The following is a 24266-nucleotide window of genomic DNA, read 5'->3' as shown; positions in this document are numbered from 1 at the left end:
GCAGAGAACACGGTCTACCAATAGGACATAATATCAGTAGGACATAATCATCATTCCAGGGAAGTTCAGTCTGTATTCCTAGCATCAAAAGACTAAAGAATAACTGCTCCAAAATCTTCAAAGGATTTCCCTAACGTTTGGAGCTTGTTCTCTTTCCTTTCTTTCTTTCTGAATCAAACACTGTGCGTTTGTATGGCAGCTGCGGTGTACAAAACACTTGCTCATGGGTTGCGAGTTTGACTCACACCGTACTCTGCCCTGCGCTGCTGAGTGGAGTTTCTCTCCCTAATGCCTTGGGATCAGCACAAGCAGCCCAGGCCTGGAGCGGAGCCCCAGTCAGTTCCTGGTTCTCTGGCACCATCAAGTGGCCGTAGACCTCACCGCGCCACCTGAGTGATAATCAGACATCCTTGGGATGCCAGTCTGGGTTGGGCCCAACCCAGCACCCACTTCAGGGCATGACTTCATACTCCTGTTTCCCACACTCACCAAAGATTGACAAGTGGAAAGCAAGGAGGGAATTGTATTCGTTGCCAGGCACAGCACAGCTCAAGAGAAACAGACTTGCTAAGTAGCGGGGGTTTCTCCAGAGAAAAGGAGAACTGCATGTCTGTCTGCTTCACGGGGTTGAGGGGAACAAGCTCAGAACAGAATTGTTCCATGGACTGCAGTCTAAGAGCTTATGAGACCGTATAACATACTGAGATGCCCCCTTCACCCCCAACACCAGCCACGGCTCTTAGCAATCCGATGCCACAGCTGGTGATCTCTCCCCGGTGGGATACTTTCTTCTTCTGGCTTTCGTGACACTGCCCTTTTGGTTTTTACTTCTTCTTCAGCCAATCTTAAGATTGTGTGAAAGGTTTTCTTTCCCAGAGGAGGTTCCAGTTGAAGACAGCGTCCCAAGATCAGAGTGTTTTCATGCAGGGAAGGGCATCTGAGATACAGATAAGGGGATGGAGGGACTTGACCAGGGGCACATGACTATTCCCAGGCAGAGGCAGGACTAAGGCCCAAGCCGCTAATCGCACTGTGCTTCCCACTGGCCTAGTTCTCTGCTTGGTCCTTAACGTGTTCCAGATTTTTTCCCCCCAAACTTTATCCACATATAATTTACATTGAATGAAAAATGCCCATTTAAAGTATACAGTTTGAGGAGCTGTGATAAATGTATATATCCATACAATGACCACGATAATCAAGATACAGACCACATCCACCACTTCAAAAATTCCCCCTTACCCCCTTCCAATTAAGCCCCCTCCACCTCCTGTCACAGGCAACCATTGATCTGATTTCTATCTCTATAGATAAATTTTTAGCTGTTCTTAGCCATCACTTATCTGGAATCAGACAGGATAGCTCTTTTGTATCTGACTGCTCTCACTTACAGCTCATGAGTTTTAACCATGTGACTGTTTTCAGTAGTTCATGCCTTTTTTTTTGTTGACTAGTATTCCATTCTATGAATATACTACAATTTGCTTTTACATTCACCTATTGGTAAGCATTTGGGTTGTTTCCCATTTGGGACTAGTAATAATAAAGCTGCTCCAAACTTGTGTCCAAGCCTTTTGGTGGACCTATATTTTCACTTCTCTTGTGTAAAGACTTAGGGGTCAGATGGTAAGTGTAATAACTTTCTAAGAAACTGCCAAACCGTTCCAATTTTCAGATTTTTATAGTCAGACCAAATTGCTTAAAAACTGTATCTTTGTAGATTTAGTTAAAGAATTTCTAAATTTCTCTGTGAGTGGCTAAGGGTGGCTCGGTGGTTAGGGTGAACTTGCTTCCATAGAGGGCCAGGGCCTCTTGTATTGAACCATCTGGGTAAGAAACAGCAAGTACCCTTTATGACCCTCCTGACCCTGTGCTTGGTGCCAGGGGTTTCAGGGCAGAGTATCTGATGGACCTAAGCCTAGGTTCAGTGAGCAGTATCTGCACTCAGTGACACACAAAGGTTATTTGCCAGGGACTGACAACACCATAATTAAATAGGTTTCAAATTATGGAACAGAGGCTGCAGAAATAGATGTATATTTCCCTGCTTGCAAAACCCAGACAAAACCGTGCCTTGAGAGTAAGAGAGTTCTCATTCTCCATCTCTGCACTGAAGGAAAGAAGAGGCCATGGGGCAGAGGTTGACAGCCAAGAACATGGCCAAGTCTGGAAGTCTTGGAGCCTGCTGATGCAAGAGACAGGCCAAAGAGTCCTCTGACTTCTCCAAGAGGACAGAGAGTGCAACACTCAGACAGCTCTCGGGGCACAACCTGAGTCCTGTTTGGGGTCCTCGGCTGGCTGCATAAGAGGGGAGAGGGGGGGATGTCACGTCCTCTGGTCTGTATTGCTTCCCTTACTCCAAAGTGCTGATCTTGATAGGAATCCCACAGAGCTTTGATCGGTAATTACTATGTCTCTCCTGAGAATGGAAATAAAGACCCTTTCCTGATTATATCATGGGTTATGAATACTGCCACGGAGAAGACTTTTTTTTTCTTTTTTTTTTAAACTCAAACTCTGAGATCATATGACTACCGCGGACTTAAAAGCTGATAGGGATAATCTTTTACAGATATTATCTTGTCAACTTCTGGAAAAAACTAAATGGAGTTAGGAAGGACACAATATTAGAAGCAACACCTACGTTTGAAAAATAATGTGTGCCTCTTCATAATGCTTTGACAAAGTAAACAGTGCTTGCCTTTATTTTGTTTTCATCCATCGAGATGATCTGTGCCCGTAACCAAGCATCCTCCTCAGCATTTACAGCCAGTAACTGCCCAACATGCACAGTCTGGACTGGTGTGATCTTGGGGTTCTTACTGTAATACTCCTTCATCTCATCTTCCATTAATTCCTGAGCAGCAGAATAGTCTTTGCCCACATACCTGAATTAGTTAAAGGAAGAGACCACAAATGAAGCAACCCAGAAGGAGGAAAATGACAGGAATTCACCAGGAATTCACTAATGACACTCTCATGTCTTTTCTACTGCCATCTTTCCAGTCTCAGACATGGATTATGTCAATGGGTAGGAGAACACGTATTTAGCAAACATTTCTGTCTTGATAAAGGAAAATATAATATTATGGGGCTCATGTAAAACAGCACCAGGGCCGAACACACCAGATCAAATGCTTGACAACAATCCAGACAGCTGGAGGATGTAACAGTAAGCAGTCAGGGAAACTTCGGCGAGGGTGAGGCTGAGAAAAGATTCAAGGGAAGGGAAGAGAGGAAAATATGGTGGAGAATGGAGACATGAGTGCAGGACAGATTAGCAAGAGTCTGCTTAAGATTTTTTTACTAAGGCTGCTGGAAATCTTTGTGGATTACTGAGAAGAGAATCCAGTTGGTGGTTTTGCCTTAAGGCTGGGTTTGAGCAAGACTCAAGCCCTGAAAACCAATGAAATTTCAAGAGAAAAACAAAGCCTTAAATGCACTAAACACAACCATGTGACAACCCATCTCCCCAGCTTACTGGACAAGTTTAAACAAATTACAACAAAACATTGAGCTCTGATACCCTTAAAGAGATGATATCTTCTAGCTAAATCTCTCTTAAATTGTATGCTTTCTGAGAAGGCTTTTTCAGGATATGGCCTATCTCCTTCTACAATTTTCTGCTGTTAAAACTGCAGTCACCTCATCCCAGTTGATTATTAAAACACACTATTTCCCTTTGTGCCACAAATAGACTCTTGTGTTCTTGCCTTTTAGTACTTAGGGACAATTCCATCAAAGGCCTCTTTCTAGGATGTGAAACCCAGCAAATCAAGTTCAGCTCCTATAACAGGAGCTGTCTCAACCACAGGATGAAGCCTTTTTAGCTGGAAGCTATGCCGTAACAGCACCAGAATCACTGACTAGGGAGATGGGGGGTATGCCAACAAGCACATTGCCCTTTGCACTGTCCCGCTTTTACCCAGGGCCCAAGTGCTCCTATACAGCTTTAAGAGACTACTCCTCTGAAAATGTTTTCATGCATTCTTGGTAACTATCGGCAGGACAGAAGACACCCTATTCAATCTATTTGTTGCTAGAGTTAAAAAAGCTTTAAAAGGTCCTACACAAAATGAAAAGAATGCCTCTTTTGAGCAATGGCTATTTTAAAACCAAATATTGCATGCATCTTATTTACTCCAGAAACAGCTGAAGAAGCTTTGTCACACTCTGCTGGTTAAGTTTACTGAGCTTTACAAATGGTAAGGTGCTGCCTGGGGTGCAGCTGCCTCTCAGCTCTGACGTCCCCCAGGAGGTCTGTAGCTCTGCCGAGTGCCCATTTCCCAGACCTGGAGTCTCACAGGTCCTCCTTTTAGTGCTGCCACGGCCCTGGGAGCCTAACTGGCCCGGAGGCCTGGGCAGCAGCCTGTGGCTTGGTTGTGTGTTCAGCACAGGCACCCGCTAGGGAGGAGGAAGGTGGAGAGAAGCAGCATGAAATCCGCTCTCAATGACAACTGGCAGAGAAGAATGGCTACTTGGCTTGGGTGGAGGTGATATTACGGTTGGTGTGATGGTGGGTAGTGGGAAGAATGAAGTCCTGCACTGTCTCCCAATTACCTGAACAAGTGGGCAAAGAATGATATGTAGGCTAATTCAGGTATTCCGTAAGTACAGTTTCACAAAGTTAATTTTTGACACTGAAGACAAGGGATTCCCACACTTGATATGAGGTCTGTGCCACAACCCCTCCTCAGACCCTTCATGAGTCACAGGCCTAGTTTCCAGAGCCTACTGTCTACCTGGGTGAAGACATGAATATAGAATAGGGCTCAGCCTGGTTGGAATCTACTGAGTCTCTGGGTTGGTGGGTGGGGGATGCCAATGACCTTGGGTCGATCTAACAGCACACATTACCATCATGCTTGCTGGCTGCCAGCAACTGTGCTGAACAAGTAGAATGCTAACTCCAGGATTCAAATTTATATTGGAAAAGGGGATCTAAACAATCTGAAGACCTGGACCTAATCATCCTGACATAGATTAGAACCCTTCTACTGAAGTCCCGGACCTGATCCAGATTCCTGCCAACCCTTGGTTAGAACATCAGAAATCATATGATCTGTCGATGTCGAGCCCAGTGCTGGGTGCTTGGTCTCTGACAACAGATCCGACAGCTAATAGTAACAGACACCAAAGGATCCTGCCAGGAAGGCAGACTTAGATTTCTTCTAAACGGTAGGAGTTAGCAATGTGCTCCTCAACATCCTTCCTTTACTTCAATTTATTAGTGAATCCCCAACCCTCAACAATCCATTTACATCTTCAGGCAATACAGCATCTTAGAATAAAAGCTTTATTCATTTACTACCTCTGTACAGAATAAGACCTCTCTAAAGGTTCTGTACAATCTAGTTTGAGCATACCAAGACACTTGATTCCACTTCATTATCCACTCAGACTCTTACCTATGATTCTCTGGAGAAGTAACAGCCCAAATTTCAACATTTTGGTTGAAGAAGCCTGGACACTGCTCTGATTCAGCCTTTCCCTTTTCTGTCCACAGCCATACTCTAGGCTGGTGCCTCCAGAGATCCAGCTACACTGGTTCCATTCTTTATCCCAAGTTAGAGACTACAAATTATAGTCTTTTAATATCTTCTATGTATTCTACATTTTCTCCAAAAGTCCAGGTCAGGTGCCTGGGGCTGAACCATCTTTTGTAATTCCAGCTATCATCAGCCACTTTGGCAATGGTTCTTCCGCCCAGGCAACGATGATATCAAAAGGACCAAGTAACCAGAGAGTACCTTTGGCTCCAAGGGCTAATCTTATGTATTGTACTAGGTAGGCAGTGCTTGGCTATTTTGACTTCTGTAAAATGCTACACAGTCCCAGATTAAATAGTATTACCTACCTAGTGGGTGACTTACTTATTCTATGGATTAGACATTCACTGCTTTTGATATACACAGTTATCATTTTGCTTTTGACATAGATTCTTCTTGCATTCAGACCGTATTATCATTCCAATTTTAATACTGTTATCTTTTCTCATGAGAACAGTTGCATATTTAACAAATCTACCAAATATTCAGAATATATGCAGAGATTAATTTTTTAAAGTGCTTTGATTTCAAGATGCTGTCTACTGGGAGAGACGAATGTACATATATAACCATTAATGTAGAAGAAATAAGAATTAATCTCCTAAAAGATACAAACACAGTTCTGGCAGTTGAGAGAAATGTACAAGATGTAAAAACAAGAATTACGGTTATACTTCATTATAACTCTACAGAACTAAAAATATACTATTCTTCCTCAACTTCCAGCATCCACGGGAAGAATAGCCAAGTGACAACAGTACAGCAGTATCCTAAAGAATTAGAAAATAAAACTCGCCTGATAACCACTTCATTTGTGTTGCTCAGTTCAACCACCAATACAGATGGGGATGCCTCAGTCGGAATGATTAACGGAGGAACTGTTGTATTCTCCACAAAGGTATCAGCACTTTTGGCAATGTTTTCTTCTATCTGCAAATATTCTTGTTCGACCATAGACTTGATATCATAATCGCCATGTGATTGCCCTGCATCCTTTGGGATTTTGTCAGTGGGCAATGGAAGTTTAGCATAGAGAATGGCCTTCTGGGGATTTCCAGAAATGTAGTCTATGGTGCATACATCAGAAAGCGAGGCAAGATTTTTTAAGGCATCCTCAGGGAATTTCATTTTGTACATGTCCTCAAATGCTTTGGGGAGTGCGCTGGCCCAAAGACCACTTGAATATTTCGCCAGAAGCTCCGCAACTTTCTCTTTAAAGTCTCCTGGCATAACTGCTGGACACCCTTTTAATGGTGGTATGTGTTTTGGAGCAGGTAGTGGGGACGGAGGCACTTTTTCACCATCCAGTTCACTTCTCAAAAGCTGCTTTCTCTTAGCTGGATAAAGAAGTAAATCTTGACCACCACTGCAAGGTTTTTCCACCTGAAATTTTTAAATAAAGCAAATGACAGATATTTCAATGGCTGTAAACAACCTGAAAACACATCAATGCATTTTAAATGAGAATGACACTGTTTTCAAGTCAATCGAGAGAAACAAAAGTGTACATTTTATTCTTCTCAACCACTAAGACTTAATCCCTTGCCTTCATCCACAAATGACATCATGAGCCACGTTTTAGAAATAAACAGGGAAGTAAAATAGCACGAATTTCCCTTATGAGGCATCTGGCCTCCAACAACCCTATGAAATCATGAGAGTTTCTGCCCCATAAGCCAGGTATCTCATTTAGTTCTGTCAAATCCAAAGCAACAGCTTACAAACTGACTAAATACAAGGTGGGATGAAGCCGTGAAAAGGTATCAGAACTGTCAGGAATAAACCACTGGGAAGAAAGTTAGGACATCTTCAGACACACCTAAAGAGCTAGCTTTTTTCTTCTTCTTGTAGTATCCTCAGAAAACCCTTAGCTTTACGTTATTTAGAAAAAGACTCTCCAGAGACAAGGTACAGTTTTTACAAACACTAAAGTAGAAAGTTAGCTAAAAGTTGCCCCTCCAAAGAACAAGAGATAAAAATGCCTGGCACTTGTACATCATCCAATCTCTAATTTTATCTGTGTAACATTTCTGAGAGTTATGGCTCGATGGCATCTCTTTGTATAAGAGAAGAAAGAGAAGAGAAACTGATGCGTAGTGCCACTTTTTCCAAGTTGTAAGCCTTTCTATTACTGGACCAGGGTACAAGCTGATCTTACCACCTGTTTTTGCCTTGCCTATGAGCTAATATGATTTGTGTATTTTTAAATGGTTGAAAAAAATCGAAAGAATTATTTTGTGATGTGAAAATTAGATGAAATTCAGTGTACATAAGGTTTTATTGGAGCACAGCCATGCCCATTTGCTTATGCATCATGGAGGCTTGCTTCTGCAGTTCAGTAGCAGAGTTGAGTGGTTGTGCCAGACTATGGGTAACAATGACACAGCTGTTGGCCCACAAAACCTAAAATATTTACTACCTCGCCCTTTATAAAAAAAGGTTTCTCAACCTTTGATTAGACTGAAGTTAGCATTGACAGCCCTCTAAGATGTTCCTATTTTGTCAGATCCTATTCAGTTATTCCTTAGCTGCAATTTGAGTCCTTGGAAAAACATTCCAGACCACTAAGGTAATAACACAAGTTTATAAGAAGTCCTCCCTCTCCCAAGAAGAATAGAATATTAAAGTACACTGAGTAGCTTGTTAGTAAAGAACATTGACCTCTCTAACTCATTTTCTACATAATGCTTAGGAAGAACATAAATATGTACACACAAAGAAGGTATTGTCTTGTTACCCAAGAAGAGCATTAAAAAGTCGAGAGGTGTAGTCAATTGAATATTAAGATAGATACCTTTTAGTCTTGACTATATATTCTAGGTGATACCTGAGAAGGATGAATATTAACACAAGTATAAAATGTGTGTTGAAGTTTTGAGGACTGGGGGGAAAGTCCATGCCCAAAACCCCAAGCATCAATAAAAGCAGAGGCAACTTAGTCTGCATTTAGCACCTGCTGGCATTCCCTATCATCGTTGGTGGACTCCTGCTGCTGACACCTTTTGACACTCTGGTCGGTGCATTATAGGACAGTTACAATTTATGTCCCTAATTTTAAGCCTTAGGGATATAAATATTTGGACCATTTCTCATTTTGCTCTCAATGGTCTTGAGATTCATGTTTTTATTTTTTTAATTTTTTTATTTAGTTAAAAAAAATTTTTGGTAACGTTTATTTATTTTTGAGAGACAGAGAGAAACAGCATGAGCGGGGGAGGGTCAGAGAGAGAAGGAGACACAGAATCCAAAGCAGGCTCCAGGCTCTGAGTTGTCAGCACAGAGCCCAATGTGGGGCTTGAACCCATGAACCATGAGATCATGACCTGAGCTAAAGTCAGCACTCAACGGGGTGCCTGGGTGGCTCGGTCGGTTAAGCGTCCGACTTCGGCTCAGGTCATGATCTCACGGTCTGTGAGTTCGAGCCCCGCGTCGGGCTCTGTGCTGACCACTCAGAGCCTGGAGTCTGTTTTGGATTCTGTGTCTCCTTCTCTCTCTGACCCTGCCCCGCTCATGCTCTGTCTCTCTCTGTCTCAAAAATAAATAAATGTTAAAAAAAAAAAAATTTAAAGTCAGCACTCAACCAACTGAGCCACCCAGGTGCCCTGAGATTCATGTTTGTCAATCTGGAATCTTAAAATGGCAATCCTCACCGTGCTTTAAGACACTTAATAAGATACAAGAATACAGTATCCAGAGAAGGGTTTGAGAAACATACTTTTGGAGCAAATGGAGATATAAAATAGAGTTCTATGTGAATTATCCACTTGTCATATAGAATCCCAATTAATGTAATCTTAGATTTAGACATGACAGTCCTCCATATTGAAAGCCAGCTGAGGCTTCGGGGCCCATCTTTGTTCTTTGCCTACAGACCTCTTTTCAACTTTTTGCAATACCTTCTCCAAGGTGGATGGTAGAAACTAATTTCAGTGGAATATCTTATTTATCTATAACAACTCTCACAAGCCCCATGCCCCAACTGTCCACATGGCTTCTTCTAACTCAAGAGAGGATAGGAAGGGTTCTTCAGCTTTATGACCCTTTTCTTTCCAGTGAGTGAACTGGAATATGAGATACTTCAATGTTTGTTCAACAGTCCCCTAGGGGTGTCAGGGTGGCTCAGTTGGTTGAGCATCCGATTTTGACTCAGGTCATGATCTCACGGTTCCTGAGCTCAAATCCATAATCAGCCTCCATGCTGACAGTGCAGAGCCTGCTTGGGATTCATTCTCTCTCTCTCTCTCTCTCTCTCTCTCTCTCTCTCCCTCCCTCCCTCCCTCCCTCCCTCCCTTTCTGCCCCTCTCCCTCTGTCTCTCAAAATAAATAAATAAACCTTAAACAAAACAAAACAAAACAGCCTCCTCCACTTCTAGTCCCGAAGCTTCCATTCCCACCTGTGCTTTAGATGTGATCAGGACCAATTACCTAACAATGCCCTTTATCAAATCTCTAGACATGATCTCTGAACATGGCCAGCACACTGAGTTCTTCTCACCAGGAATTACTACCTTAACAGAAGTTTATGAACATTGCAGCCACTTAAGGGGCACAAAATTCCCTTTCTTTTCTGACCTTTGCATCATAATAATGCTAAAAGATCATCTGGAATTAGTAAGCTTCCAGGGCTCTGTCTACAACATTTAAGTCAAGCGTCTCCAGTCAGCCTATAAAGTAGATTTTTAAGCAACAAGCCTAAGTTTATCCGAATTTCTAACAACAGCCAAATAACCACCTGAACTAGAAGACAGATTTCTTTCCTAAGCAGTTTCATCTTACGGTTATTGTTTAAAGTAGATAACCACCCCCTATCTCCAAATGACTAGTTCCTTGAATTGTAGGCATTTTCCAATGTGCTTCTTCCTCAGTCTCAAGAGGATTGGTTATGAGCCTAAACTCTACTTTGTTCTCCAGTAATTTGGCCTCTTTAAATTCAATTCAGCCTTTACTAAGATTAAACATAGGCCTGATTTCCGGAACTGAACCTGACACTAACCAAGGCTGAATGAGATGTCCTTCAATACATTAGACAAATATTCATGGATAAGCTTGGTGATATGGATAATATGTCTGGTCCACATGCTTTCCAAGCAATCTTTAGAGACTGGCTGAAGGGTTACTGAATTCAAAGGGAAAAATCATGAAATTCATGTCATTTCAACTTAAAAAACCTAACTCTCACAGATGTAATTTTTGAACTTATATGTAATTTTTTTCAACTTCAACTTTGTTTTAAAATTTTCATATGAATGAAAATTTGCTTTTCCCAGGCATTCTACAGTGATCGCTACCTATCCTCCACAAAATGTGTCTTTGTCTCTTTTGAATTTTCTGGTAACTAGGCTTAGGAAAGATACCTACTACTGTATCCCAAACTTATGGCAATCTCCCCAAAGACAAGGAATTGCTATAACGTGGGTTACAGTGCGGCGTCCATTATTCACTGTGCTCTGGTGCATCTGACCAGACTGACATGTGATCTCCTGTCACAGCCCCCAAGTAGAAAGCTTTCTTTAGCCTTCACAAATGACCAAGGTAAGTCAACAGCTACTTGAAATATGGCTTTTATTATATTCTTAGTTTGATATATCAGCAGCTCATCATTTCAGTTATCTCTTACAAGGGTGCTCTACACCTTTAGTTTACCTGATCCAGATACGTATCTGAGGAGGGAGTCATAAGCCTTCTGGAGAAGAAGATTCAATATCATAATCCTACTCTTTTCCTCCATGTTTTGTTTTGTGGCTCTACATTTTTTGGTGGGGGGGGGGAGGGGACTTTGGATATCCACTTAAAAAGCTACCATTTCAATGACTGGGAGGTGGCATGACCTAGAACTTCATATCTTTACTCACCCCCACTGCACCTCCAGACCCCACAGGAAAGACAGGTAGGTAACATAAAAGATTAACTCCCTACACCACAGAGTTCAAGCCATCTCCTTTGGTACTCATCAGAAGATTCTGGTACCTGCTATGCCTTAGACTTTATCCCCACAAGTTCATTATATTTAGTTTGATTTCTGCCTCATTTGGAATTGCAGTGAGACACTTCTCTCACACACCTCTGGGATTTTGTAAATTGAGGATAGACATAGTAGGTTTGGTATAGGTAAGGCCCAAGACTTTCAAACATCAATTTCTTCAGGAGCCCCATTTGTTCACACACATAAAAGTCTTTACCCCATGAGTCTAGAAACTTGCTTCTTCTTAATTCTAAGAGGTCTTTACTTCTTCCTATCTGATTCTACCTGTGCTTTAAACTTAAATTCCTGAAGCCAAAATCCTTCGAGTCTATGGAAGTCTCATCTGCTAATTAAACAGCATAAGCTGCTGAGGTAACCTTACTGTGTTTCATAGAATTAGAATTTTCTTTATGATTCTATGACAGAATTGGTATTGTCTAATTAAATAAAAGTTTTCCAAAACAGTTGTATAGGCCTTATCCAGCCACAGTTGTATTTCCACCAGTACAAAAAATCATATTTACCTGGAGATCTGATTCCCAGTTCTCCAAGCATTGGCAAGGTTTTGAACTTCAAAAAAAAACCAGTTTAAAAACTCAACTTCAGCAGTGAATAAAGACCCCTGAGTACCTTGCAACAGTGAAAACATTGAAGAGTTACTGACCAAGAAGCTAGTACCCTATGAATAGCCAGTTCACAGAAAGAAAGATTGAGTGGTTAATGACCTCCTTAAGAGCTCAGTCTTTTTTTTTTTTGCTAAAGCTGAGAAGTACTGGAAAAGTCAGACAACGAGAAAGAGATGAGAAAATGGTCCCCAATGGCATCATTGGGCCACAATGAAGACAACCTAGGTTGGGAGGTGAAGCCTGTAAGGGCAGTGGGTGGGGCATAAATTATACACAGAGAAGTACAGAGATGAGCTAACCCCCACATCTCAAGGTTCCACACCACCTACATCTGCCACCCTCTCTGTAGTGCTTTACCAATGCTAGTGATGCCAAACCCGAGATATTCAGAAACAGTTACAAGTTTTTAGTTGCTTCTGTTCAAGAAAGTACAAGTATTTGTAGAATATTCCACAGATATTTAATCAAAGGTAAAAGTAAAAAGTTTCTTGTAGAGGGTAACCCTTGTTTACAAACCATCTGCTCAGAGAAACTAAACTTTTTCCACTACCTTGGATGAGTAGTTTTACAGACTGTATACATTTCAAGGCTCATACTCTCTCTCACCTCTCACCCCTTTTCCTATTACGGACTTCTAACTGATGCTGACTGCAACTATATTAGAATAGACTTCAAGTCTTTTTCATTCAGCATGGCTCAAGGTCAGGCTCTTGCTCAGTTTCTCTCAGGAAGACAAGGGCATCTTCTCCTGGCTAAATGTGTGCACAGCTTTTTGGGATGATCTTGGCCGGCAGTGGCGGCTTTCACTGTGCCTTCTAGGCTAAGTAGGTATTCTAGGTATGTTCTCATTACCTTTGGGGGTGGAGGTTGTGCCCTCAAGATAACAGAAACTCACCTCATCTCGGAGTTTCGATCCCTTTCACTTCAGTCATCTATTGCTCTTTATCTTCTCTCAATTTAAACTTTTGTTCTTCCTTCTTTAATTTTTCCTCTATCTTCACTGAGATAAGTTCCTCTGTAGAGCTTGCTGGGCATGTCTCTGGTTTACCAGTGGGTTATATATAACCTGCTTTAGTTTAAGCTGGGCTGCCCCTCAAAAGATAATAGCTTTGAATCCCCTGGGTGGCTCAGTTGTTTGAGCATCTGACTCTTGATTTTAGCTTAGGTCATGATCCCAGGGTAGTGGGATGGAGTCCCGCATTAGACTCCATGCTGAGCACAGAGCCTGCTTAAGATTCTCTCTCTCCCTCTTTCCCTGCCGGTCTTCCTGCTCGCTCTCTCTCTCTCTCTCTCTCTCTCTCTCTCTCAAACAAAACAAAACAAAAACAGCCTTTTCCTAAATACCTGCTATGTGTCTGATATCATACTGGCATACTGCTTTTTATAGTTTCTCTCACTTTACTCCAACAACCCTATGCAATGGGTACAAATAGTCACACTTTTTTTTTTTTAATTTTTTTAAGGTTTATTCATTTTTCAGAAACAGGGCGTGAGTGGGGGAGAGGCAGAGAGAGAGGGAGACACAGAATCCAAAGCAGGCTCTGGGCTCTGAGCTGTCAACACAGAGCAGACGTGGGGCTTAAACCCATGAACCATGAAGTCATGACCTGAGCCAAAGTCAGACATCCAACTGAGCCACACAGGTGCTATGAAACAGTCACATTTTAGAGAAGAGTCGGGACCTGAGAGGATGATTTGTGTGCTGAAAGTAATGCAGCCAGGAAATGGCAAGGCAAACATGGAATTCCAAAGCCCAAACTTTTTTTTTTTTAATGTTTATTTATTTTGAGAGAGAGAGAGTGATGAAGGGGGAGAGAGAGGGAGACAGAAAGATTTCCACGCAGGCTCTATGCTGTCAGTGCAGAGCCCAACGTGGGGCTTGACCTCACAAACTCTGAGATCGTGACCCAAGCCAAAACCAAGTGTCAGATGCTTAATGGCCTGAGCCACCCAGGTGCCCCAGCCCACACTCCTTGTATCATACTCTAGGGTCCGACGGGCAGTTGCTCTATTCAAGTCCAGCACAGCAACATCATACACACCAATGTCTCTGTTCTGATTTTGCCACAGAGCTATTCTTTCTCCTATTCAGATGCTCACTGAAATTAAATTTAAAAACTGTTCCAGTGTGTTCACTACATATTTTTTTATTGGTGAAAAGTGAGGAAAGAAATTGGATTCCAATGAGATATTATGGCTATACTTTCAAGGCCTCAGTTTACCTTCTCACTGTGGCTTTTGCTGGCATTGCTATATTGTATCGATACCATTAAGTCTGAGCATGCATCACTGCTGTTCGATTTACACTCACTTCCTTAGAAATCCAAGTTGTTCATTCTTAGCCCAGAAATATCCAGGCTTTAAAAAAAGGGCAGTTCACTTTGCATGGGCTGACAGGTGCCTTATTATCTTATGTAATTAATTACCACAGAAACATTCCTGAACATCCCAAACTATAAAAACGTATCCTTGTAAGTGGCGAGACAGCCGTCACCACCGTGACGCATTTTTTAAAGTCTGAGGTATTACAGTACTAAACAACTTGAAGCGTAGTGCTTTCCAGCGGGTAGGAAGATGACACTTAACAAAAATGCAGATTAACAGTAAAAACTTTTTATCAAAGCATGAATAATTAGTACAACTGGGCATTTTTTTTTAATCACTCACATTTTATGTTCTAGGATGTCATGCTCTCATTCACGAAATGCCACATTGGTAACGAAGGCCGCTGTGCCTCCAGGACAACTCAGAGTGTTGCCCAATGTTCATCCTCGAGGTCACTGAGGCGGGGTACAAATTCTCAGCTGAGTGCCTGTGGTCCTGTCTGGCTCAAAGAATGAGCCCCCCAGCTCTCTCTGCAGCTTTAGGTAAGACATTAAATACAGACAGATGTTCTGGCTCATGTGGGAATGGAGAGGTTTCTCTCTCTACCCATACTGCAGAAAGTAGAGAATGTCGACAAAATCTCTGAGGCTCAACAGTCATTGTTGTAAGATCTGGAGTTTTACCAGAAATCCAAGTCTGCCAGAGGCTCTGGATCCTGGGTGACCTCATGGTGGGGGGAATCCGCTAAGTTCCCACCAAATGATGACTGTTTCACGAGGTGACCTAGCCTCTGCTTGCCTCTTGAGTTTCTTCTTGAGCCACTCTCTCCTTACTTTCTTTCAGTTGAAAAAGCCCTGTTTTTCTTTCCATCTCAGGGCTTCGGTATGAGCTGCTTCCTTTGCCTAACTCACTTCAGTTCACCTGTCAGGTTTTAGTGTAGCAGCCACCTCCTCTGGGAAGTTCTTGACTCATCATGCTAAGTTGGGCCCTCCTGTTGACACATTTCCTCAGCACCCTGCCCTTCTCCTTCAACACAATCGCAGGTTTATCATTATTCGTTCCATGTTTATTTTCTCTGTTAGACAGGAAGTTCCATAAGGGCAAGGATCACGTTTGTCTTGTTTACTATTATTCCAACACCCAGGTCAGTGTCTGGTTCACAGCAGCATTTCATAAATACTAGCCAAACACAGCAGTTAAGAAGAACATTATTAATAAGACCAACAACACCCAAGAGGTGTCGTCTTCCTCCAAGGACTGAATGGAAATGCTTGGACTCCAGTACCCTTGGTCTAAGGCCTGCCATCTTGGGCTCTTTGCCTTTCCAGGACAGCTCCTGGAAAGTTTCCATTTCCCTCACAAGTTGCCTAGAACACTATGCAACTGGTTCATCATGGTGAGTATAACTTTATATTCTCTTTAGCTTTCAAAACTCAATCCACACTTTGTTGTCGGGATGATTCCCAAGATGAAGAACAAAAGAGTCAAAGCATCCTTCTGCCTGCATCAAAATGTAATCCAACATCCCTGCGAAATGGAATACTGCTTACAGCTGATCAAAACCTCCATGAAAGTAAAATTTCAGAGCTGCTATTTAGCCCCAGAAGCTCATGTTGCCCATTCTGATATTCAAATGGAAATACCTGCAAGTGGTTATCTCTGAGTCTTGCAAGTATATATGGTATCCACTGTACATATGTATAAATGGGTGATTTTACTTTCATAGTTTTACTTTTTGTATAAATGTTTATTTATGAGAGAGAGAGAGAGAGAGAGAGAGCGAGCATATGCGTGCAACTGAGGGAGGGACAGAGAGAGAAGGAGACAGATGATCTGAAGCAGGCTCTGTGCTGAGAGGCCTTGAACCCACGAACCATGAGATCATGACCTGAGTCGAAGTCAGATGCTTAACCGACTGAGCCACCTAAGTGCCCCTCATAGCTTTATTTTTAATTTTTTATATAGAATGTTTTATATGATCGGGGGAGAAAGTCCTTTTTTTAAAGCTTTTTAAATGTTTATTTATTTTTGAGAGATGGAGAGAGACAGAGCACGAGTGGGGGGAGGGGCAGAGAGAGAGGGAGACACAGAATCTGAAGCAGAATCCAGGCCTTGAACTGTCAGCACAGAGCCTGAAGTGGGGCTCGAACTTACAAACTGCAAGATCATGACCTGAGCCGAAGTCAGACACTTAACCGACTGAGCCACCCAGGTGCCCTGAGAAAGTCCTTTAAAAAACAATATGGAAATACACTGCGCTTGGGTTTCTTCTTCGGTTACACGATAAGCCATATAGAGAGATACATACCGAATACAAGACCGAATCTTCCTTACCCTAACTTTTCTGTGCTGCATTTGAGGATGTCTGTCCTTGCCTGTAATAGTAACAGCTCTGGTCATGCTCTCAGTGTTTCTGCTTTTCACCAAAGTGGAAAGCAAGAAGTCAGAAGAAAAGAAAAACAAGCATGGTAGTATAACTATTTAAAACGGTCTATAAATAACCATGGCGTAACTGTTTAAAACTGTTTACCAGTAGGCTATTAAAGAATATTTAGATGTGATAAAAAGAGTTTTGAAAAATATTAATAGACATCAATAAGACTGGCAGTTTTTGGTATCTTAGATGTAATGCTTTTACACTAAGCAATTCTCATCCCTAATAATTTATAGTGATTGCACCTAAGAAGTCCTACTCAAAGTTGAGAGACACAGCATATAGATAAGGAAGGTATATCCTATTTCTGCTTCGGGTTCTACCCTTACCTCCTGAACAGAAAATAATCACGGAAGAAAGATGAATTTGAGCAACCAAAAAATAAAAAGTCAGTTGTTTCATCTCCTGAAATTTAGTAGGAAACCCTTCATTTTAAGTAGGTTTTAACATCAAAGAGATACTCTCTCACCTATAATCCTAGCAAGAGAGATTTTGGGGCTTTGCAGACACGTAGATAACACAGATGAAAATTTCCCCCAAAAGCTATAAATTAAGCTACACAAACAAAAGTAATTATCATGGAGTATAAAATACAGTAACCAGAAACAACAATACATTAAGAAGATTCTGTGGAGTTAATTTTTAAAACTTTACTCCAAAGACAACTTTTTTTAAAAATCAAAGCTTTATAGTGAGTTATATGTGTATCCTGACATAAAAAAAAAAGGCTCTAAGTTCACTGAGATGTGCTATAAGTTCACGACGGTCTATGGATTTAAAAAATAAAAGAACCCTATCCACCTCTGAGAGGGGTCTCCATGCCCTGAACCTCTAAACTGAGTAGCGCGGTGAAATATCAAAAATGCCCTCAAGATGAGGGAAATCTGAGTGGGCACATCAACGCTGCTGAACCTGCAACCAGTGAGAAAACTCTCCTTAGAAAGGAGTAAAAATGGAATGAACTGAACAGCAACTAATAGGAATTCCCATTATAAGAATAAACCCTACATTCCACATAAATCAGGGTAACATTCTTACAGTCTGTAAACATTCTTGACTTCGTAAGGAAGAAAACAGCCTATTGCCAGAGTTTGCTATTTCTTCTTGTTTTCCCACTTCCTACTGAATATTCTGACACGTGACATGCCTCTAAGGTGTTCTTAGCATCTAAGTCAGTGACTGGCACCAGCAGGTGCACGGTAAATCATGTATGAATAAATAGGTTGGATGCATGAAAGAATGACTTTTGCCTGGAAAGTGACTGGAACTCGAATGCCATGTCAGCGACCTGGAGGAAAAAGTGGTTACAAAAATACATGTCTTCAGGCCAGGGGCTTAGAAAAAGAGAGTGGCCTGTGCATTACCCAACAAGGTCAGGGGCCAAAATACATATTCAATTAAATAAATGAAAGCCTTCTATAAAACAAAATTGTATGTATATTTAATTCCAGAAGCACCAAGTAGCGGCTAATGCTACCACTTAGAATAGTTACATGATTGAATACATTCTATGTAAATGAAAACATTAAGAAACCTGAAAGTTAGTTACTTTGGTTTAGGAATTTAGTTGTCTCTATCGCTGGCTGAACTGAGATTTCTAATAAACTATTCTGATCCATCATTGTATTATAACAGACACTCAAGTAGAAACAGGTATAGAAATTGATGTCAGTTAACTTGTCAATTTTTTCCTCCAAAGAATTTTGCAAAAATTTTAAATCATAACCCTATGTTCATTTTTAAATTAAAATAAGATACTGTATAAATAAGTAGTCAAAATAACTAAAATCAGTTCAGCTGAATGTCTCTAAAAAATGCTCAGGAACCAGCATGTAAAATTTTGAGGCAAATGCAGTTTTATTACCAGTAAGTTCAAGTTATTAAAATGGCAAAGTTATCAGTATCCATTGGTAACAGTTCGATACAAAATGGTATACATATTACCACATATAAAATGCACTTAAAAATAATTTAAAACAAAATATGTAAAAACAGCAATCACAACACACACAGCCCTCGACCTTGACCTATCTCCGTAAGTAAGAACCAATATATGTTAATCTTAGAGATAAATATTAATGAAGCAATATTATGTCAAGTGCGTCATGCTCCCTGTATAAAAGGTGATGTGATTAATAACTCAAAATCTGAAAGAAGGGCAGGGAGCAGGCATCAGAAGGGAGGAGTAAGGAGAAACGTACCGTGCAAATATGAGGCCAGTGTTCAAATTGTTGTAAAATTCCTTGATTAAGTTCTTCTTTATATAACTCTTTGTAAAAATGTGGAAGCTTAGATATCCAAATGCCATTGTTATGCTTGTTTAGTATTTCCTTTATGCGGTTTTGAACCTCATCCATTTTATAAGTGTAAGAGGCAGGAGGCGTGACATTTGGTTTTTCAACAGTCTGATTTAAATTATCTTTAAATTAAAAAAATGATAGAATTAACCAAAAGGCTTAACATTTTAGATTATCCCCATTACCTAGTATCTGTGTTATTAGGCTTTGTTACACTTCAGGCTTATGGGGGTCAAGGGACTTAGAAGTGGACAGGATAAGGCCAAGAAGGACACTGACAAGGGTGCTTCCTAATTTAAACATCAGGATGATCTTGTTTCATAGAGAATAATAAAATTTAGTATTTAACCAATCATTCTCTAACTGCAACTAAGAAAGGTTAAACTTTAGACATACTGGTTTATATGCAATGCTTTATTTAAACCTGTATTCCACAAAGCATTAGGATAGTGCTTTAATAGTAAGATCAAAGAACATTTTATAGAAAATTTTGAAAATGTCCAGGTTTTAAAATATGTTTTTCTGCTTTATTAATGAGAAAAACAATTTAGCAATACACAGAAGTTCTATTTTAAACTGGCAGGTAGAGAGATACACAGACTGGTCTGGGGCCTCTAGCCTCTGAGGACGCCAGGAGGCCAAAGGGTGAGCAGCTCCTTGAGGAGGGCTGGATGCGAACTCTGCTCTCACCCAGCACAGGGCACTAGACTGAGTTTGGCTCAGCAAACAAAAGGGCACACAATGTCCATATAAGGACATCACTAATTTATTTAGGTTCTTCCCAAGTAATGATATAAAAGGATCAGGAATAAGGAAAAGATGAGCTTCTGAGAACTGGTCAGACCCCCCTTAACGAGAGAGTGTCAGTAACTAATGCCCAGTTGGAGTCTGCAAATGCATCTGTTTTGTGGAGTCACTGGGAGTCCCCTAAGCTTGTGTGGTTTCTGTTAAATCAACGGAGTCTGTTTTATAACAGGTAGGAGAGGCTGTGTGTAAGCGTGTACATATCAGCTGTCCCGTGAACTGCAATCCTCCTGAAACAAGTCCTCAGCATTCTGCAGAAAAAAAGCTTACTCTAATTTAAAAGGATTTACAACCTCTAAGGGAGTAGCCATGTTTCAGAAAATACATGTGTAGGGGCTCCTGGGTGGCTCAGGTTAAGCGGCCGACTTCGGCTCAGGTCATGATTTCTCGGTCCGTGAGTTCGAGCCCCGCGTCGGGCTCTGTGCTGACAGCTCAGAGCCCAGAGCCTGTTTCAGATTCTGTGTTTCCCTCTCTCTGACCCTCCCCTGTTCATCCTCTGTCTCTCCCTGTCTCAAAAATAAATAAAATGTTAAAAGAAATTTAAAAAAAGAAAATACATGTGTAAAAGTTATTGACAGAAACAAAAATCATATGATTCAAGTAATTTCCATAAGAAATACTGGAGGTGTGTTCATATGGAAAAAATGATCTTGACTCAGAATCACACTTGAAACAGCAGATCATTTAAAATCACACTTAAATTTCATGCAATGTAAATACTGATCCTGAAACACTGTTCCCTCAGATGCATCTATGAGCAGGGAATTTATACTTTGGTTGGAGGAGACCAATGCCGAGTGTGTGCATTTTACTTTTTTTAATGTTTTTTTTTTCCCATTTTTGAGAGAGCATGAATGGAGGAGGGGCAGTAAGAGAGAGGGAGACAGAGGATCTGAAATGGGCTCTGTGCTGACAGCAGTGAGCCCGATGCAGGGCTTGAACCCACGAACCAAACCATGAGATCATGACCTGAGCCCAAGTCAGATGTTCAACTGACTGAGTCACCCAGGCACCTCGACAAGTGTGTGCAATTTTAATCTTCAGATTCTTTGACTTTATTATGTTTCTTACTGTTTTCTTAACAGCTCTTTTGGATCTTCTAACCCAAGGAATCATTTGTATCATACTAAGATGCTTAGTGGTCACTGTGTATAGTTTAGGGTCCCAGCTTTTAAAAATGGTGGAGTATCTGAAACTATTTTCTGAGTTGAAACCTCATATTTATGTGCTTTAAATCTTATCCTCTGAAGAGTAAGAGGGTGACAAGGCACATAAGTATCTCTCGGTGACACATGGAGCGAAACAGAACTCGTCTAATATGCGGAAGGCCTTATGTCAGAATAATGATAGCCCTGGAGGTACTATTTTCTCTTTAGATCACTTCAATTCATAATTTAAAGAAATGAGGAAAGAGGGGAAGAAAGATAATAAATAGGATAGGGTGAGAGCAAATGCGAACAGCCACCACCAGATATTTTTCTTGGGGTTCTAAGGCTCTAGAAGCCGAAATGTATCATGAAGAGAATGTTTAGAAAACATACCGTTTATTTCCTTAGCACAGGTTCTTGAGAGATGCATCTGAAAAGGTGGTGGGAGGGACGCCTTTGGACTAAACCTAAGGTGTTAAAAAAAAAAAAAGTAAGTTAAAATTCAAACATCAAAGTCTATGCCAAGTTTTAAGCACTGTGCTTTTCATTTAAAGTTTCTGTGGCACTGAATAGCAAAAGAAGTCATTAGAATATTTCAAAATGAGCAAAAATGAAAATGATACTGGTATTAACTTTCATGTGTCATATTAGAGAAAATGTGTTAAAAGCTAAATTTAAACTAGGACTTTAAGAGAACATGGAAGTTAGATTTCCAATGAATCACCTTTTTCTTTTTTTTTTTTTTTTTTTTTTTAGCATTTATTTTTTTTTTTCAATTTTTTTTTTCAATGTTTATTTATTTTTGGGACAGAGAGAGACAGAGCATGAACGGGGGAGGGGCAGAGAGAGAGGGAGACACAGAATCAGAAACAGGCTCCAGGCTCTGAGCCATCAGCCCAGAGCCCGACGCGGGGCTCGAACTCACAGACCGCGAGATCGTGACCTGGCTGAAGTCGGACGCTTAACCGACTGCGCCACCCAGGCGCCCCTCCAATTAATCACCTTTAAGGGACCGGCAATACAAAATAAATAAAGCCATGCAAAGAATAAGTAGTTGATCATAAAGAATATTTTGGAATATAACCAAAAAATGAAGGACTTATACCACCAGATACTGAAGTGAGTTATAAAGTTACAACATTTATAATACTTAAACAGATAAGTAAAATGATACAGAGCTTAGAAACACTCAATTGACGCTGTATCTTAGCACGTGAGAAAGGTGGCATTCCGAACCACAGAGGGACTGCTCAAGTAGCAAGTTAGAAAAGAAAAAGCATTGTCTCCCCACACTTCATACACTCGGCAAAATAATTTTTATATGAATTACATTGGACATACATAGGAAGATTTTTCCAAATATGAGGACAATGAAACCAGACACACACACACACACACACACACACACACACACACTCATATATGTTCATGTCAGTCTCCCTCACTAGGCTCCAAGTGTCTCAATAACCTGTTCCCAGAGCCTAGGGCAGTGCTTGGTACTTGCAAAGGGCAGTGAATGTTGTAGGAATGAATAGGATGATTGAATCAACCTATGAGTACATCTTGCCCAGCAGTGGGTATGGAACTAGAACAGGTGACAATGACACAATATACATATTTTCCAACTTTTAGATAGTATGGAATACTCTAAAAATTAGATGAATTTTTTGGAATAAAGAACATCTCCTCATAATGCTTTAATTCTACAAGAAATTATTAAATGGTAGGCTACCAATACAACTTATTTAATATATGATGCTATGCAACTATAAGAACATCACGTTTACATATTAATACATCTAGGTAATAATGGAAGATGCCAAAAACATATCCAACTTCTATTTTTAGAGAACTGGCAGGGAGACAGCCCTCTTTTCCCTTGCACCAGAGCCCTAAAGTTGTAAACTGGAACCCTCCTCTGCTTGGAGTCAGCTGTGAGGGCTCTATTAGCAGGCAGAGGCTTATGAGCAAAGAGGGAGCACAGAGAGATTATGGCAGGGACTGATATGGCTCAGGCATAGGTAGGTCTGATGGATGGGACAGAAAACAGTTGACATAGCAAAAGAAAGATTTCAAGGGAAACTGCAGGGACACGTGAAAAACAAACATAATAAGATGAAAGTGGTCCAACCAGTCTTATAAAAGTATAAAAAATTTATTATTTTGTATTTTAAAAGACAAATTATTAAGTATTTTAAAAGACAAATACTTAGACTGGTCCAAAAAACACCCTATCAAATCTAAACATATGCCATTTATTAGAGACACATTCTTACCCTACAAACACTTATTTCAGGACCTACTATGAGCTGGGCATGGGCAGACAGGAATTATACACAATTAAACAAGAGAAACACACCCCTATCTCATGGACTATACATACAGTTGAGAAAACCATCTGTAGTAAGCTGCTATGACATGGCCCCCAGTGATTCTTGCTTCCTGGTGGCCAAGCCACAGCCTTATATAACCTCATTCCCTTGAGTAACTTGCTTCTAACCAACAGAATATTTCAAGGTTGAGGGGATTACAAATGATGAGATTACAAATCCCCCCTCTCCGCCCCCCCCCCCCCCCAGCATAATCTCTCCCTTGCTGGCTTTGATGAAGCCAATGGCCATATTGGGAAGGCCTATGTGGTAAGAAATTGAAGGTGGTCTTTGGCCAACAGCCAGGAAGTCAAGCACTGAGGGAAAAAATGAAAGTGATTTGGCCAACAAGCATGTGTGTCAGCCCAGAGGCAGATTCTTGCTCAGTTCACCCCACCCATGGCCAACACCCACAGCAGCCCCATAAGAGACTGAAGCAGAGGACCTAGCTAAGCAGTACCAGATACATGACCCACAGGAATTAGGAAATAATAATTAGGTGTTGTGAGCTGCTAGATTTGTATAACCTCTTACACAAAAATAGGTAATAATGCACTGACAAAATCTATAAGAACAAAACCTACTAAGTGCTATGATAGTGGCAATAAGTGTAATAAAAGCACATGTTAGAAGCAAGAAACCAAATCAGCAGTAGAAAGAGGAGGGAGTAGAGAGTAAAGGTTATTAACACCTTATAAAGTTATAATAATCTGAATCGTTTGGCACAGCAAAAGAATTAGACAGGTAATTAA

At 40.8% G+C, this 24266-nt stretch overlaps 1 protein-coding gene across 4 annotated transcripts in view; it reads right to left on the bottom strand.

Annotated features, from left to right (window-relative positions):
* TDRD7 (tudor domain containing 7) overlaps window positions 1-24266 on the bottom strand; it is a 77268-nt gene that overhangs the window by 24151 nt on the left and 28851 nt on the right. For all 4 annotated transcript variants that reach the window (XM_023242473.2, XM_023242472.2, XM_045042640.1 and 1 more), the window contains 4 exons: window positions 21539-21612; window positions 19098-19315; window positions 6346-6932; window positions 2702-2888 (listed from right to left, as the gene is read on the bottom strand). In XM_023242473.2, the coding sequence (XP_023098241.1) occupies window positions 2702-2888; window positions 6346-6932; window positions 19098-19315; window positions 21539-21612 (1066 nt within the window). The remainder of the gene's footprint in view (window positions 1-2701; window positions 2889-6345; window positions 6933-19097; window positions 19316-21538; window positions 21613-24266) is intronic.

Source organism: Felis catus, chromosome D4 (genome assembly GCF_018350175.1).
Source record: "Felis catus isolate Fca126 chromosome D4, F.catus_Fca126_mat1.0, whole genome shotgun sequence".
Lineage (NCBI taxonomy): Eukaryota > Metazoa > Chordata > Mammalia > Carnivora > Felidae > Felis > Felis catus.
The sequence above is the reverse complement of the archived record's forward strand: the minus strand, read 5'-3'. Positions and strand labels throughout refer to the sequence as shown.